The sequence below is a fragment of the Piliocolobus tephrosceles genome, chromosome 13 (assembly GCF_002776525.5).
Source record: "Piliocolobus tephrosceles isolate RC106 chromosome 13, ASM277652v3, whole genome shotgun sequence".
NCBI classification, from domain to species: domain Eukaryota; kingdom Metazoa; phylum Chordata; class Mammalia; order Primates; family Cercopithecidae; genus Piliocolobus; species Piliocolobus tephrosceles.
This window is the reverse complement of record NC_045446.1, coordinates 31,058,154-31,077,260: the sequence shown is the minus strand read 5'-3', so window position 1 is coordinate 31,077,260 and position 19,107 is coordinate 31,058,154. Positions and strand designations below refer to the sequence as shown.

Genomic DNA, 19,107 nt, shown 5'->3' with positions numbered 1-19,107 from the left:
ACCTTGTAGGCCATTGTGAGGAATTGAGATAGGAAGCTATCAGGGTTTTGAGGAGAAGAGTGACATGGTCTAATTTATGTATTAAATGGGTCACTCAAGCTGCTAGATTGAGAATAGATGGCAGAAGGTAAGGACAGAAGCAAAGAACAGGAAGCCCTTGTAATAACAGATGGAGGTGATGGGGGGTTGGATTAGAGTGGTAACAGGAAAGATGGTTACATTGTGAGGAATTTGACTTTTTCTGTGATAGGAAGGAAGCCAGTTAGGATTTTGAGGAGAAGAATGACATGGTCTGATTTGGGTACTAAATGGATCACTCAGACTGCTAGAAAGAGAAGAGATGGTAGAGGATAAGGACAGAAGCAAGAACAGTTAGGAAGCTCTTGCAGTAATCCAGATGAGAGGTGATGGTGGTTTGGATCAGGGTGGTAGCAGTAAAGGTAGCTACATTCTATTAATAGATACGCTGTATTTTGAAGATAGAGTCAATGGAATTTGCTGATGTGGGAAATGAGAAAAAGAGAAGAGTTAAATCTGATTCTCACGGAGGCCTGAGAAACTGAAAGAATAGAATTGTCGTTTACGGACTTGGCTAAGACTGTGACAAAAGTGAGTTTGGGGGAATCAGGAGTTCTTTCTGAACACATTCATTTTGAGATGCCTAATAAATATTCAAGAAGAAGTGCTGAGCCGACAATTGGATTGACAAGTCTGGAGTTACAGAGAAAAGCCTGAGTTGGAGATGTACATTTGGGAGTCTTAAGAATAGAGATGGTTATTTAGAGACATGTGACAGGATGAGATCATGTAAGGGAGGTAGATGTCCATAGGGAAGATAGATGCCAAAAAACTGAGCCTTCAGGTACCCCAAAGTTTAAACGTTGGGAAAATGAGCTAGTGAAGCAATCTGAAAAGGGTGTGCTAGTGAGATAAGGAGGAGAATGAAGAGTTCCGGTGTCCTGGAATTCAAGTGCAGGTAGATTAATAATCAGCCGTGTTGAATACTGCAAGTCAAGTAGATTGAGGACATGGCAAATGCAGTGATTTAGTGGCCTTGATAAGAGTTATCTGGGTGGAACGATAGGATAATGAAAGCCTTTTCAAATGAGTTCAAGATGGCGGTACAGTTGGAGGCAGCTTGTATAAACAGTGCTTTCAAGAAGGATTGATGTAAAATGGGAACAGAAAAAGGGGTGATGGCTGAAGGAGGATATATCATCAAGAGTTTTTTCTTTTCCTTTATTTTTCCAAGATGGAGATCTAGAATTGTCCTATAGAGAAAGAGATATTGGTAATGAGAGTGAGAAATTGGAGTGATGTACTTCAGTATTACAGTAAGCATGGATGTCTTAGATAGAAGCATTACACTGACAGCTGCAAGTGGTCTAGTAGATGTGGTATGAATGTGGAAGCTGTCTTTCAGATTACATCTATTTATTTTAGTAAAGTAGAATATAAGGACAACAGTGAGGATGAGGAGGAGGTGGAGGTTTGAAAAGAGGAAATGTGAAGTAGGACAGTGAGTATGAATAGTTTACAGGAATGTATATACTGCTTTACATTTCACACACATTCTTTTACTTAGTCCTTTAGATAATCTTCTGAGTATGTAAGGTTAGTAAAACCCTGTTTTAAATATGAAAATACTAAGGCTTAGGTAAATTACTCGCTATTAAGGGGAGAGCTCTGTATCTACTCCTGAGTGTTTGAAATCTAGCTCTATTTAGGTGATTTTTATTATGTGAAATCAATACTTCCTTACCAGGCTCCAGTATTTGTCTTCCCAGAGTTTTTCTTCATACATTCCTAACTTTTTATTTTACTTTTATTTTTATTATTATTTTTTTGAGACGGAATCTAGTTCTGTTGCCCAGACTGGAGTGCAGTTGCGTGATCTCGGCTCACTGCAACCTTTGCCTCCCGGTCTGAAGCAAATTCTCCTGCCTTAGCCTCTCAAGTAGCTGGGATTACAGGTGCACACCACCACACCTGGCTAATTTTTGTATTTTAGTAGAGACAGAGTTTCACCATGTTGGCCAGGCTGGTCTTGAATTCCTGACCTCAAGTAATCCTCCCGGCTTGGCCTCCAAAAGTGCTGGGATTACAGGCGTGAGCTACCACGCCCGGCCAGATTCCATTTATATGAAATGTCCGGAATAGGCAAATCTATAGGAACAGAAAGTGGATTTGTGGTGGCCTAGGGATGGAGAGGTTTGGGGAACTGGAGAACTGACTTCTAGTGGATAAAATGAAAATTGTTTTTCAACTTAACCACTTTAACATAAATTTTGTATCAGTGCTTCAAGATTTTAGAGTGAAAGGATTTGCTCTTAATATTGATAAATTCAATTGAAAGCACATGGCAAAAAATAAAAAAGGAAAAGAAATGGCATTTCAGATGTAGATTGGCTTTATCACATGCCCTAAACTGTTGTGTTTATGGTTTTCACACTTACCTTCTAACCGTGAGTTACTATTTATGGAGTGGGAGAAACAGGCTTAGTTGTATTCTCCATTTAACTGGCATGTTTAATTTGCGCCTTGACTGTTCTACAAAAGTACAAATGATGTCTCTTCTCTGCAATATCCTTAGCACTGCCACACTCAGAGGATAAGAGTTAAGGTAGATGAGAAAAGCGGAAGAACTTTCTGTAGGAGTAGGACAGAAGATTCTGTGAGTGGTCCACAAGTCAGAATTCCTGCTATGGTCTTTTTCATACACAAGTATATTTAGCCTATGGGAGGAATTTGAGAGCCAATTAAGATGAAACCAGTAAACTAAGCTTTATTCACTACTGACAGACAGATTGTATTCTTTCAATGCATGGTTTATTTTTTAAAGTGTATTGTGTTGTAAGACTGCCTAGTAGAACTGTCATGTCTCTGGCAGTTTCATCTAGATTGTAAGTGTTTTCAGGGATGGCTTCCCAGCTTTTCTCATGCTATGGTATGATATACATAGAAAATGCATGGCATGCTAGGATTAACTGGGGAGAATTTGGTCTTATTTGTAGGGGACTTGGTGAATAAATTTACTGCATTTTCTCTATCGTAGATATGTATTGTGAAATGAAATGCAGAAGCTTTTGGGAAGCTAGTTGTGGCAGCTGTGAAAGTGTGCCACTCAGAGTCCCCTTCAAGAGAGTCCCCTGTGTGGAGCAGCTGGCTGGGAGCCTCCAGCTGCTGCACCTTCAGATGTACTGCAGTGCTCAGGCTGAGGCCATACTTCCTTTGGGCCCCTTCCCACCGATGACCAGGCACAGCGGGGGGCACTAGAGTTGGGCTATTCTTGCTTGATGGGAGGTTCCTCATACAGATAATGTTTGTTTAGGGACTTGGTATTGGCCCAACCGAGACTTTCTCGTAAGTGCACTGCTGTGAGAGGTTCTTTATACCCAACTCCTCCTTTGCCTCTCTTCTTCCACCCTCAGACCCTGCTCAAGTTTCTCCTCACTTCCTTCTGCTTCCTCCGCCTGTATGCTGCCCAGGCATCTTCCCCAACAAATTTCTGGCATATCTAATTTGCTTCTCAGAGGATCTGAACTAATGCAATAATAGATAGTGAACTTATATAAAACCCCCAGTTAAAACTCTTTTGTATTTTAAAATGGGAAACTTGAGTTTGCTTCTGTGAGTGTAACTTTTGTATCTTAGATTTTATGTTTGAGTGGCTATGTGCAATTCCTGATCAAGATTTTGTAAAGATGACTCTGTTCTTGTTGTCACTATCAGTTAGAAACTTGACTTATTCATTAAATGGTAGCACATGGCAGAAGGAATTTGTTGCTCTTTGTCTGACAGAAACTCTTTCCTTACCATTAACAGAATTAAAATGATTTCAGTCTTTTTAAATGGTATATCTTAGGTGCTGTTATTCTGTTACTTTTCTTTCATTGCCAAATGCGATACTGAATATTTCTACACCAAAAAATTTCAAATCCTATGAAGAATTTTTCATATTAAATATTTCAAAATAATGATAAAGCTTTTATACCACAGTAATAGGAATATCATTAGTCTTAGTAATTTTTGTTTCACATTCAGATTAGTATATGGTTAACATTGGTAGTGAATCTCATTTCCATGCCATACTTTCAAAACTGCATTTTTGCTTTCAATCTTTTTTAGTATAGGTTAATATATGCCCTTTATAAACTTTTGTGCCCTGTTCTCTTTCTTTCTGCCTAGACTTCTGTATTTGAAGGCCTAGTCGAAACCCAGAATGCACTCTGATACTTTTCTTTGTGTGATTCAACCTATGTTGAAATGATTTATTTGAGAAATGTTTACTGAATGCATATTCTTTACAAGGTTCTGGGTACACAAATAATGAACAAAAAAGGGATAAGGTCTCCATCTTTGATAGCTTTTTTTGGTACAATATTGTGAATATGTAGGATTAATAACTTAGTACAGCTTACTTTTTTTCATCTTTCTACAACACATTTTAGCATTTGATTATACCTAAATATAATTCATGTGTATACATCTACACAGACACTTGAATATTTTATCAAAAGAATGGAAACCTCTTATAACCATGTTTTGAAGATCTTTTATACCTCATAGAATCTCCCCATGGCTCTTAATTGTTTTCAACAGATGCCTGTGGATTGGTTAAGGTTCTACTGAATCTTAAGTATTAATCACAGCAGAGATAGGGCCAAGACTAGAATATTTACTGGGCAGATCCCAAGTGTGTGGTAGAAAACAACTTGTTTATTATCCTCTGAATTTTCTTTGCCAGAAGAGTTGTAGGGAGGAAATGGGATGGTCCTCCCATTGGTCTAACTTCTTGAGTGTAGGGCTTTGGTTCTCAACTTTGGCTGTATGTTGAAGCCACTCTTGATTCCTAAGCCTAATCCCCAGGGTTTCTGATTTAATTGGTATAGGGTGTGGCCAGGACCAAATGATTGTAATGTACAGCCAAGATTGAGAACCACTGCCTTAGGAGATGACAACCCCCAGTCTTGGTTAAGAAATTAGCAGATTTATTTTACTTAACTCTAGATAATATATGTACTGAGAAGGTCTGGGAACCATCCCAATAGTAATGAGGTTCCATAGCTCCCTGATCTTTGTTTCAAAGGTCTGTTCTACACAAAAAGATACCGGAGATCCTCAGAGAAATAGCTGTTTCTAGGACTGGAGCAGGGAAAGAAAAAAGATGAGCCTGGAATATCTTGCCGTGTTAGAAAGCAAAGAAATAATCTGAGAATGATGAGGACATGTCAGAAGAACATAAAAGTCTGAGGGAGTTCTGACTGGTCAAATCTGGGATTTTTTTTTTTTTTTCCCTCTGAAACAGAGCCTGGTTCTGTCCCTCAGGCTGGAGTGCAGTGGCACGATCTCAGCTCACTGCAGCTTGGACCTCCTGGACTCAAGCGACCCTCCCACCTCAGCCTCCCAAGTAGCTGGGACTACAGATGTGGACCATCACCCTGGCTAATTTAAAAAAAAAAAAAAAAAAAAAAAATTTTTTTTTTTTTTTTTTTTTTTTTTTTGTGGAGATGAGGTGTCATTATGTTGCCCAGGCTGGTCTAGAACTCTTGAGCTCAAGCAATCCTACCACGTTGGTCTCCCAAACTGCTGGGATTACAGGTGTAAGCCATCATGCCAAATCTGGGAAAATTTGAGAATCAAAATAAGTTTATAATCATGGATTATAACTCATTGAATAAAGTAGGAGTTCTTTAATCTGTACTCATACGGGTAAATAAATGAAAAAAATGAAAGTTTGATAAGAAATGGATTATTTATATAGTTTCAAATTGAGATCCCACAAAATACTTAATTAGAAAGAGAAAAGGAGGAACTTGGTGGAGAAATATAGCAGACATCATGTGATCAAAGTAAAAATTATTAGTAATGGAACATATCAGAATTGCATGTCTAATAAGATACAATGAGAAAACATTATCACTTCTGTGATATTCCTCTGAATCTAATTGTGAGGAAACATCAGAAAAACCCACACTGAGGGACGTTTCTCCAAATACCTGGCCTGTAATATGTTATGCAAAGGTCTTGGAAATCTAGACAAAACTTAGGAATTATTCCATATTGAAAAAGACTGAAAGAGATAGGACAACTAAATGCAATGCATGATCCTGAGTTGGATCCTTTCGCCAAGAAGGATGGTATTAGTATAATTGGCCAAACTTAATTGGAGTCTGAAGCTTAGATGGTGGAGATATATCAGTGTTCATTTCCTGATTTTGATGATTGTATTGTGGTTATGTAGGAGAATATTTTTGTTTGTAGGAACTATAAAGTATACAGAAATTTGGCAAGTTATTCTCAAGTGATTTAGGGAAAAAATATGTACTGTGCTTGCAACTTCTCTGTAAGATTGAGATTGTTTTAAAATTAAACACACATGCACACACAAACCTAGGATAACTGTGATACGTATGACTTCTTTGGAATTACACAGCTGTACATGGGGTCTGTCTTAGAACATGAATCTTCTCAAGGGAAATCCATATGAAGGTATAACATAATTTATCTAGGAATAATATGTTTCTTGGATTACATTTCCCAAATGACCAAATCCTTTTAAGTGCTAAAATGCTTTTAAACTATTTTGTTATATGCTGTATACTTGTCTGCCTTTTAAGACAGAATACACTGAATTTAGTTTAATCTCTTGGATGACTACTAGCTCCAATTAGGTAAATATTTATTACTGTATTCTGAAGTAATATCTAGGTCTAGATTCACTTTTAGCCTTTGAGGGTTTTGCTTCGTTTTGGTTTTATCTCTCAATGTCTGGTTTTCAGTTCCGCTGATGTCATAGTATGTATTTAATAGTTTGCCAGTTCTCTTCCTGTTGTGTTATTTCTGATCTGCTATAGTCTTAAAAACAAGATCTATGTTTTTCAAAAAATGTTATGTTAATAAAGCTATGAGGGAACAGGATTACGGTGGAAGAGACTTTATTATAGAAATATTGTACTCATAGTGCCCCTTTCAGATTAATTCAGGATTATGTCTAGGTTTCAAAGAGTTTTGAAATAGTGAAGAGTTCCTATACGTAGAATGTGATACCTCTGTCGTTTTACTAACTTCCTAGAATGCCAGTTGAAATTAGGTAATTTTAGAGAAAAACCGCCCTGATTTTTGTTTTAATTTTAAATTTCAGAGCTCCAGAGATTATATTGGGGTTGCCATTTTGTGAAGCCATAGACATGTGGTCATTGGGATGTGTGATTGCAGAATTATTCCTTGGTTGGCCGCTCTACCCAGGAGCCTTGGAGTATGATCAGGTAACAAATAATGATAATCTAATAGTATTGGTAGAAAGTAAAGAATAATAACAGACTTATAGGAATGCATGGTTGCAGGTGTACAATACACTGGAAAGTCTTTTTAACATAAAGTGGCAGAACCTGGGATCTTGTAGAATTGATTTTGAAAACTTTTATAATGCTGAAGTAAGTTTTCATAAAGTTACAGCCTACAGAGTCTCAAAACCAGTTTTGTAAAATTATTGGGAAAATTTTATACTGTAAACATATAAAAGGTTGGATTGTATCCCTTTAATTAATTGTGCTTTGCTTGGGTGACAAACTTTGATGATGTATGAAACGTCAGCCCCTCCCAAGGCATGAAAGCTCCTAAAAGTCATTAAAACTTTTGGTCTTAAACCAACTGCCATTATTGGTGTTTTAAATACCTCTGTCACTTGAACCCTCCTCAGTCTTTTTAGCTGTTTTGAATGGTGCTGAAATTCTCTTTTAGCCCTGTTTAATGATTCTCAGTAGAATTCAGCACATTACCTTATTAAGCACACTTTTCATGGTAGTTTTCAGGTATTAGCCTTTCTATACTATTAAGCAATGTTGTTTGCTAGTAGTCTTAATTATTAATATCAAGATTATTATTTGGAGAAACTGCCATCATATTCATTATTCTTTGAGTATCTTTGAGATAATGTACTCGAATCATTCTAATAGAAAATGCTAGTCAAAATCAACAAAGTAGTTACATTAATTTTGTCATTCTGAGTAGTATTTTTATTTAGATATTTAACTTTCAAGGAAGAAAAAATAGAAAATAGAAGAATTTAAAGCACCTATTACATAATCGTGATTATAGCCTATAATCTAATCACGATTATATTAATCTAATCATGATTAGAGCTATTTTCTCTATCAAGAGGAATAAGAGAGGTGATTAATTTAGGTGACTTAAATGTTCCTGAGATGACTCTCATTTAATACTGATTATTAGATTAGATGTTATCATTTACTTTAATCTATTGTCATCATGAATCTTCCCTTTTAGGTTAGGTTTTCTATAATCTCCACCTTCCCTCCTCCATGTTCAGGATTCCACTGAGTTTCTGTAAAATTTTCCATACATTCTGTTGTCTTTCAGCTTTCTATCCAATTACTAGCTTTGATACAGGGGCAAGACTACTGTCAGTTCTGAACAAGTTAGTAATTGAATCAGAGTCCCGTAATCCTTTAGCTGTTGGAGTACTGAGGCACCAGTAAAATGGTAGAAATACAGCCTTGGCTTTGTAGATTAGGCTATGGCCTGCATAGTACCCTGGAGCAGGACACCCTCTAGTGGCAATTTCAAGTTGATTTATTACTATACTCAAGGACTTCACTGTTCATCTTGGACAACTGATGTTAGTATTGAAAAGGACCCCAGAGATTACCCAGTGACTGCCCCCTTTTCATTTTATAAAGGAGGAAACTGAGGCCCAGAAAAATGAATTAACTTGTCAAAAGTCACAATAGTAATTTTAAAGACAAAGCCTTGACCAAAACTCAGTTTTTCTAAATTTTATAATGAATGTTTTATTTTTTTAAACTAAACTTGGAACAGGTATTATCTGATTCAGATTGACAGTGTTTTCAGAATGTATATTACCAAAGGGATTAAAAAAAGTCGTTGGCCGTTGGCATATAGCATCAATAGTCTCACAGTTCGGTGTTTTTTTTGTTTGTTTGTTTTGTTTGTTTGTTTTTCTTTTGAGACGAAGTCTCACTCTGTCGCTCAGGCTGGAGTGTAGTGGCGTGATCTCAGCTCACTGCAACCTTCGCCTCCCAGATTCAAGAGATTATTCTGCCTCAACCTCCCAAGTAGCTGGGATTGCAGGCATGCGCCACCATGCCCAGCTAATCTTTGTGTTTTTAGTAGAGATGGGGTTTCACCACATTGGCCAGGCTGGTCTCGAACTCCTGACCTCATGATTTGCCTGCTTTGGCCTCCCAAAGTGTTGGGATTATGGGCGTGAGCCACTGTGCCCCACCCACAGTTCAGTGTTCTAAAATATTTTACAAAATGCATGAATGCAAAGCAAATAAATTGTAGTGATTTTTGTGGGCATCTTTGTTTTGGCCCTAATCTGGGACTTTAACTCATTTTCAAGCATATTATTTGTTATATAGGCTTTGATAAATTTTGATAAATTTTTTTTTTCCTATCTTAACTTGATTTGGAACTTTCAGGTGCTTTTTTTGCACTTATTAAATGTTCACATATGTTTTTCTTTTTTCTTTTCTTTTTATTTTTTGAGACAGGGTCTCACTCTGTCGCCTAGGCTGGAGTGCAGTGGTTCCATCTTGGCTCACTGCAACCTCCGTCTCATAGGTTCAAGCAGTTTTTCCACCTCAGCCTCCTTAGTAGCTGGGACTACAGGTGTGTGCCACCATGCCTGGCTAATTTTTGTATTTTTGGTAGAGATGGGGTTTCATCATATTGACCAGGCAGGTCTCAAACTCCTGACCTCAAATGATCCACCCGCCTCAGCCTCCCAAAGTTCTGGAAATACAGGCGTGAGCCACTGCACCTGGCCACATATGTTTCTCAAAACAGCTTTAGTCTGTTTATTAATGTGTTTGATTTTCACAGATTTTCCCCATCTCCCTAGATTATGATCATCTAATGTTAGGATGTGAAAAGGCCACCAGCAGGGTATGTCTCTCTCTCTTATCTGTTCCTTATTCCAGTAATCAGCTGCCTAGATATACTTGGACACCCCAATTGGGGAGTTGGTACTTTTTTTTAGACAGGGTCTCAGTCTGTCATCTAGGCTGGAATGCAGTGGAATGATCATAGCTCACTGCAGTCTTGAACTCCTGGACTCAAGGAATCCTCCCACCTCAGGCTGTGCTCAGTAGCTGGGGATACAGGTTTATACCAGCATGCCTGACTCATTTTTAATTTTTTGTAGAGATGGGGTCTCTTTCTCTGTGTTGCCCAAGCTGGTCTCAAAGTCCTGGGCTTAAGTGATCCTCCCGCCTGGACCTCCCAAAGTGCTGGGATTACAGGTGCTAGCCACTGCACCTGGCCTGGCAGTTTTTTTCTAATTATTATTTTTTGCCTTACAGTGGCAGTGCAGTGGGCAATAGTATTATTAACTAATTAATACTTACTGAGCTCTTTTATGTACTAGGAACTGCTGTTAACACTTTATATTAACTCATTTAATGCTCGTAACAACCCTATGAAGTCCACACTACTATTGCCTCCACTTTATAGATGTAAACTAAAGAGTTCTTAACAGTAGAACTATAATTATCATATTCTTCTTTAGAAGACAGAGTCTTTCTCTGTTGCCCTGGATGTAGTGCAGTGGCAGGAACTTGAACTCATGGGCTCGAGTGGTCCTCCTGCCTAGGCCTTCCAAAGTGTTCCATGAGCCACTGCACCTGGCCAAATTATTATATTCTTAAAAGTCAAATTTGAGTCACCAAGAAAAATATTCAAAGTATTTTAATTCTTCATTATGGGGTTTGTGTTCTAGCCCTTTAATCATATTTATCATCTCTTAAAGCCTTTCCAATACATTTTCTGTTTGAATTTTAAATTCTGTAAGTGGACACTGACCATGTTGAAAATTTATAATTTCATATTTTCTTGTTTGTGCATTTTATTTCCATTTATATAGACATCTATATTTAGTGTGTGTGGTTAGGGAAGATCCTACCACCAATTGTTACAGTGTGTGAATCCTTTCATGTCTTAATTGTAGATAAACTGTCTTATTAGTGTTCTATTTATAGGACTTATATGTACTAGGGAATTACCAAAAGTATTCTAGGGAATTAAGGACTATTTTATGGATGGATGGATGGATGGATGGATGGATGGATGGATGGATAGATGGATAGACAATAGTTGGTAAATGTTATTTTTCCAAAATGTTTGTTGGAGTTTACATAGAATATTATCCAGAGCAACTAAGAGTCTGACTTTATATTCAAATTATATTTGGTAATTTCAAGTCTTACGTAAGAAAAATAAAGTTCACTATTTCAACTGCAGAGGAAAATAAATCTTTCAAGATTTCTATGTTTGTCAGGCTATTTAGCAAAGAGACCCACTCAAGCTGGCCCAAATAAGGGGGCATTTATTTATATGTATGGATGTATTAGGCCATTCGCATTGCTATAAAGGGATACCTGAGCAATTTATAAAGAAAAGAAATTTAATTGGCTCACAGTTCTGCAGGCTGTACAAGCATGGCTCTAGCATGTGCTTCTGGTGAGGGTCTTAGGAAGCTTACAATCATGGCAGAAGGGAAGGGGAGCAGGCATTTCACATGGTGAGAATAGGAGCAAGAGATAGGGGAGATGGGCACCACACACTTTGAAACAACCAGATCTTGAGAGAACTCACTGTTGGGGGAACAACACCAAGCCATTCCTGAGGTATCAGCCCCCATTACCCAAACACCTCCCATCAGGCCCTACCTCCAACACTGGGGATTATATTTCAACATGAGATTTGGAGGGGACAAACATTCAAACTGTATCAGTGGACTATCACAAGGATCCAAGAATGGAACTATAATATGACTGGGATTTGTGAAGTTTGGAATTGAAGGTGCTTTTCAAAGCAAGGCGACAGTGGAGGAATTAACAGGTGTTGGTAGAACGTCACTGGTACTGGACCATCAGTGTGACTTGGCTGTTCTTCAGGTACCTTTGTCTATTCTGATCTGAGTTTCTGCTCACCTTACCTTTGGTTAGGTTACATGACCATAAAACTCCAGCTCTACCTATAACCCTTTTTAGCTCATCCCCCAAGAGTCATTGGTATTTCTTAGTTCACATTTCTGACATCAGTTAATCTGATTGACTTAGTTTTTTTTCTAGTTGAGTTCATGAGGCCAGTTTAGAATTATGTGTCAGATTCCCATTCTTCATTCACTGGAGATGGAGGAAGGCAAACATATGTATATATTAGGGGTTCTAGATGGAACATTTTTCTCTTCAAATGACTGGGCAGGCAGTATGACAAGTAATAAACTCAGAGTTTCACTGGCCACTTTTTTTGTTTGTTTGTTTTTGTTTTACAGAGCCATCTTAACTCCTGAGATACATTAATTGCTCTATTCTCTTTGCTTTTTCAGCACTTTGTTTTCTTCTTCACAATGGCTTACTAGCTTAATTGCAGATTACACGCTTAAACATTTATCTGTTCTACCGAATTGTGCTTTTGAAGATTGCCACCATATTTTATTTATCTACATGTCTTTAGCATCTAGCACATAATAGATGCTCTGTTTATTGAAATTGAATTGCTGATGGCTTTTCTGTCTGATGCAGCATCTAGGCACCAAACTCTTAGTACTTTTTCCTTCCATTTTCTTGTTTCCTTGAAATAAGGAATTTAGCTACTTAGTGGGTGGGAGGTGGGGAGAAAGAGCAGCACTTTAATGAAATGAAGCCAGTTTATAATGTGAAAGTTTTCGTTGTCATTTTTTATAAAACTGGGAATACAAATGTGGATAAAACAGACTTATTGGAAGGCACACAATCTAGTAGGGAAAACAGACGTAAAAAATTGTAATATAGTTGTAATTATAAACGCATGTTCTAGGTGAGATGATCGCACAGAATAATTACCTCTGCTTGGCATCATCAGGGATGGCTTTGTAGAGGAGAAGTTTCTTGAGCTGAGTCTTGAAGAAGGAATAGTGAAAGTTTGTCCTGTGGATTTGGTGAAAGGGGGAATATGTATGTTGGATAAATAGGAGTTTGAGAACAATATAGGAAAGAGAAACTGGCCCATGTGGTTCGACATGGTGCCAGATGGTGCCGAAGTACCAGGAGAATAGGGAATATATATAGTTGGAGGGCCTGTTTGCTAGGGTTAGAGGTCTGGAATTGACCCTCGAGGTCAGGGGTGTCCAGCCTTTTGGCTTCCCTGGGCCACATTGGAAGGAGAAAAATTGTCTTGGACCACACATAAAATACACTAAAATTAATGATAGCTGATGAGCTTAAAAAAAAAAATCACAAAAAAAATCTCATAAGGTTTTAAGAAAGTTTACGAATTTGTATTGGACCTGATGCAGCCCCTGGGCCAGGGCTGCTGGTTGGACAAGCTTGCTCTAGTCAGTAAAGGGTTATTAAGTAATTTTATACAAGTGACTAACAGATGTACATTTTGCCAGGATGTCTGGTAGTAGTGTCAATAATGAATTGGGGGTGAGCGGGTAAGGACATTAGGAGAGACTGGAGGCAGGTAGAATAATCAGGAGGCTTGTGAAATTGTATAACTCAGAATTGAAGAGGATCTGAGGTAGGGATGGAGAGGAGGGGACGGTTGTGAAAAATGTTAATGAAGTAAAATTGTTAGGCTTTTGGATGTTGGGGGAGCATGATGAGGAAGAGGTATAGGGCATCAATTTCAGGTTTCTGATTTGAGTGGATGGTGTTGCTATTAACCACAGGAGGAAAATACATGAGGATTAGCAGATCTGGGGGCAAATCAGTTTAGGATATATTCAGTTGGAGGTACTAGAGTCAACCAGGTCGTAAGTTTCAATAAGTGGTTGGGTCTGGAGCTCCAGAGCTAGAGCCAAAGATTGAGACGCAGATTTAGAGATAAAATTGTGGGCACTTAGGACTTGTAGAGGGAAAAAAGACAAGACTCTGGAAAGCAGTGTCATATAAAGAACAAACAGGGGAACACAGTGAAAGACTGTCAGGAAGTAGAAAGAGACCCAGAAAAGAATGGTGTCGTGGAAACTGAATGAACGGTTTTTATGTAAAATGGTAGTAGCCATTAGTATCAAAATAAGGATTTATATGTGATTATTAAACGTGTCTGTTGCTAACAGGCCATTACTTATCTTAGTACCATATCATGAGGGTGATGAGAGTAAAATTCAGATTGCAGTGTGTTGAGGTGTGAATGGGAAGTGAAATAATATAGGCTACTATTTTAAGGGTGAGACGAAACAGTTAAGTAGTTAAGGGAGGTTTACTTTTTTTTTTAGGATAGAAGATATTGAACATTTTTGTATTTGGTTGGGAGAGAGCTCAGAGGGAGGAAGAAATAGAAGATGCAGAAGAGGATGGACTAATTGATGGAACAGAATCTTTGAGGTTTAAGAAAAAAAGTCTTTGCATTTATTCTCATACAGGTTAGGGGAGTCAAGTTTTAGTAAGAAGGAAGGATGGAAAAACAATTTTAGCCCCCAGAGATCTCTGTCTTTTCTGAGCCCCTGTTTATCCCCCATGTTTCCCACTCATTAAGTGGGGGAATCAATATTTGAGGGCCTACTGTGTACCAGGCACTTTCATGGGCTCTGGGGGTATGTAAGTAAACAGAAAAGTCCTTCTCTTCATGGAACGTAAGAGTCTCATGGAGAGGTAAGAAAATGGAAAATAAATGTATAGAATATTAGATAATGAAAAGCACAGTGGAGAAAAATATAGCCAGGAGGATGGTGGGTGAGGTACTGAGAAGGGCAGAGTTTGCTGTTATTTATTAATGGGTCATGGAAGACCTGGTCAATAAGGGAACATTTGAACCAAGAGCTGAAGGAAGCAAAAGAGCCATACAGATATCTGGGGAAAGAATATTTCAAACAGAAATATTAAGTTCAGAAGCCCTGAAGCTGGAGATTTTTAGTATCACCCTTGGGAGAGCCTATCAGCTACCATGCCTCTTCCCCTAGAGACACAGCTGTGTATATATCAGTGTCTCAAAAAAGTGTTCCCTCCAAACTCCCACCATAGTAATTCACCCTGTCTTTATCAATCTAAATCTCTTTTGAATTCATTCCTTCCTCTCTATTCCCATTCAGTCTCTCAGTTCAGACCCTCTTCATCTCTTCTCTGGCCTTATCCCCTCACCCATTGTCAGACATTACTTTAAAATGTAAGCTGTCAATTTCCTGCTGAAATTTCTCCAGTGGTTTCCCATTATTACCTCCTGGCATATAATCCAAATTTCTAAGTTTGCTGATAAAGCCCTTTACCTGCTAGTTCAATTTCATCTCTTAGCATTCTCTGTTAGTGACCCCCTGTACTTTCAGTGTTTGAATGTGTGAGGGTATTCTCTCTTGATTTTCCATATTTGCATATACTATAACCTTAGCATAGTTTTCCCCCCCACCCTTCCAGTGCAAACTCCTGTTATTTTTCCTTTAACACCAAACTTGAGGACCATCTCTTCTAGAACTTTACCTGACCACAATTACTTTAGGTATGCCTTTTCTATCAAGCATGCTTTTATTATGATACCTATAATTCTGTATTATAATTTTTTCCATATATGTTCTCCACTAGACAATGCATTTCTTGAGGGCATAGACTATGTATTTTAATACCTGACCTAACATGCAGCCTGGTGTCTGACTTAAGTGTTCTGTTACATGAAAGGATAAACTATTCTGTTCTGTAAATTATTTTTCAGATTCGATACATTTCTCAGACTCAAGGTTTACCAGGAGAACAGTTGTTAAATGTGGGTACTAAATCCACAAGATTTTTTTGCAAAGAAACAGATATGTCTCATTCTGGTTGGAGATTAAAGGTAATTCATTAAAAAATAGAATATTTAGAAGACTAGTTTTCTAAGATGCCTCATATACATGGATAATACCTTCCATATCTATTTGCATTTTGCTAAATTACTTCCTTCTTTTGAATTTTCATTTTTGGCCCTTCTTTATTTTATTTTTATCAATTTTTTTTTTCGTTTTTATTTTTTGAGATAGAGTTTCTCTCTCTCGCCCAGGCTGGAGTGCAGTGGTGCCAACTTGGCTCAATGCAACCTCTGCCTCCTGGGTTCAAGCGATTGGCCTGTCTCAGCCTCCCAAGTAGCTGGGACTACAAGCTTGCACCACACGCCCAGCTAATTTTTATATTTTTAGTAGAGACAGGGTTTCGCTATGTTGGTCAGGCTAGTCTTGAACTCCTGACCTCAAGAGAACCGCCTGCTTCCGCCTCCCAAAGTGCTGGGATTACAGGCATGAACCACCATGCCTGGCCCTGCCCTTCTCTCTCTCTCTCTCTCTCTTTTTTTTTTTTGAGACGGAGTCTTGCTCTCTTGCCCAGGCTGGAGCGCAGTGGCGCGATCTTGGCTCACTGCAACCTCTGCCTCCCAGGTTCAAGTGATTCTCCTGTCTCAGCCTCCCAAGTAGCTGGGTTTACAGGTGCCCGCCACCATGCCTGGCTAATTTTTGTATTTTTAGTAGAGACAGGGTTTCACCGTGTTGGCCAGGCTGGTCTTGAACTCCTGACCTTTTGATCTGCCCGCGTTGGCCTCCCAAAGTGCTGAGATTACAGGTGTGAGCCACTGTGCCCAGCCCCCTTTCTTCTTTAAGAAGAAAGTCCTCTTAGAATAACTTCAGTTACTCTCTAATTCCACAACATAATTATTAATTCATCTTAAATTTTAAAAAACCTTTATGTGTATAACTATATTTGTGTTGTGTGTTTTATCTTCTCATTTCTACATTATTACACTTTATAGGACAGGGACTGAATCTGACCTCTTACTACATATCCCAAGTGTGCTAGGTTCTTTGGGGGAATCAGTAAATCCTCAATAATTAACTTCATAAACAGTTATTATTTTTTTTGAGACAGAGTCTCCCTCTGTCGCCAGGCTGGAGTGCAGTGGCGTGATCTCAGATCACTGCAACCTCTGCCTCATGGGTTCAAGTGATTCTCCGGCCTCAGCCTCCCAAGTAGCTGGGACTACAGGCATATGCCACTGCACCCAGCTAATTTTTGTATTTTTAGTAGAGACGGGGTTTCACCATGTTGACCAGGATGGTCTCGATCTCTTGACCTCGTGAACCACCCACCTCGGCCTCTCAAAGTGCTGGGATTACAGGTGTGAACCACCATGCCAGGCCTAGTTATTTTCTTTATGGGGTTTGTTAAATTTGTAATTTTTTTCTTGGCCTGAACCAAGCACTTCTCATTTTTTTTGTGTATACTTTAAAAAATACGTTTTGATAGTTTCTCTTTTGAAATTACTATTTGTCTTAGAATATTTAATATATTAGACTAAATGTGCCAGGATTAAATAAATGTGCATATTGTGGATAATAATGTATTCTTTTTTCCCTTTGATATATGCAATAAGACATTGGAAGAGCATGAGGCAGAGACAGGAATGAAGTCTAAAGAAGCCAGAAAATACATTTTCAACAGTCTGGATGACATAGCGCATGTGAGTACCGTAGCCATATTTGTTAATCTGGTATGCTTAGATGGTAGACTTGAATGCCAAGGGGCCCAAAACATGTTACTCAGTTTTTAAATGGCTACAGAGTCCATGCTGTTTTTAAGTTTTTCAAATGAAACTGATTCTATTTTCAACCTTTCAGGAGCTAAATTGCATTTGTCATTATGAAAATTTTAATTTACCTATTCGTTCTTTAGTAAAAAAGTGTTTGCTTTGAAAGAAAAAATCCTAGCCAACAGATTTCTTTTCCCTATATTTCGCTATAAATGGATATTTGTTTAATTTTTAAAATCTTCTTTTATGCTTTGAATCCTATTTGGTACCTCAACACATTTTGAGGATTTAATATTAATTGTTCTTCTTTGTTTTAAGATAATTGTAGTTCCCTCTCCTCTCCTGTGTTGTGATTTTTGTTTTCTTTTTTGACTGTGGAATTTATACTACTCTCTCTGGCTTATTTTTACTTGATGGCTTGAAATTTTGATTTCTTAGGTGAACACAGTGATGGATTTGGAAGGAAGTGATCTTTTGGCTGAGAAAGCTGATAGAAGAGAATTTGTTAGTCTGTTGAAGAAAATGTTGCTGATTGATGCAGATTTAAGAATTACTCCAGCTGAGACCCTGAACCATCCTTTTGTTAATATGAAACATCTTCTAGATTTCCCTCATAGCAACCAGTATGTTACTTTAAGATCTTTTAAAGTGGTTCTAAAAAAATAATAAGTCTATAGAAAATCACTGCATCAGAGAAATTACTTTTCTTCATTAAATACAAGTAACCTGAGTAAAAAGAGGCTTAAGCTAACTTGACCAAGTTCATGTACACCAGTAACTGTCCAGAACTAGAACTGAAATCTGAATTGCAGTCCAGTGTTCCTTCTCCACAATGCGATACTAAAAATAAGACTGAGTGGTTTTGTTTTTGTTATACATGACTTTCTTATCTTAATAACCAGGCATATAAAAAAGGAAATGCTAACAGTTTTCTCTTTCAGGTCACATTTCAGTTTTCCCAGACCATAGATTCTATCATATTTTGAGTCCTACAACTTCCATTTTATGTTTTTTTCCCCCACAACTTTTGCTTTCCTTTTTCCTCTTTTTCTCCTTCATTCAAGGAAAGGAGGTTTTTCGTGGTCAGTAGATTATAGGTCGGTAGGGAAGAATATATACTAACATTCCAAAGGCTTGTAATATTACAAATTCTTTGTATTTTGTTTGTTTGTTTGGAGACAGGGTCTTGCTCTGTCAGTTGCCCAGGCTGGAGTGCAGTGGCACAATCTTTGCTCACTACAACCTCCGCCTCACAGGCTCAAGTGCTCCTCTCACCACCTCAGCCTCATGAGTAGCTGGGATTACAGGCATGCACCACTGTGCCTGGCTAATTTTTTGTAGAGATAGGGTTTCACCATGTCGCCCAGGTTGGTCTCGAACTCCTGGGCTTAAGTGATCTACCCACCTTGGCCTCCCAAAGTGCTGGGACTATTGGTGTGAACCACTGCACCCGGCCAAATCTTCGAGCCTCAGACATATTTTGGGAGATGAAGGGAGTAAATTTAAGTGACTTAAAACAGCTTCCTTCAGTATTTAAAAAGACAAAATGAAGAAGGCATAGGAATGAATCCAACATTTATGATTGTGAACTGT

The 19,107-nt window shown here is 38.2% G+C and overlaps 1 protein-coding gene across 6 annotated transcripts in view; it reads left to right on the top strand.

The window, feature by feature from the left end:
- The window catches only part of HIPK3 (homeodomain interacting protein kinase 3), a 102,094-nt gene that overhangs the window by 66,258 nt on the left and 16,729 nt on the right, over positions 1–19,107 (top strand). For all 6 annotated transcript variants that reach the window (XM_023185490.2, XM_023185487.2, XM_023185488.2 and 3 more), the window contains 4 exons: positions 7,145–7,268; positions 15,676–15,795; positions 17,359–17,445; positions 17,953–18,137. In XM_023185490.2, coding sequence (XP_023041258.1) covers positions 7,145–7,268; positions 15,676–15,795; positions 17,359–17,445; positions 17,953–18,137 — 516 coding nt within the window. The remainder of the gene's footprint in view (positions 1–7,144; positions 7,269–15,675; positions 15,796–17,358; positions 17,446–17,952; positions 18,138–19,107) is intronic.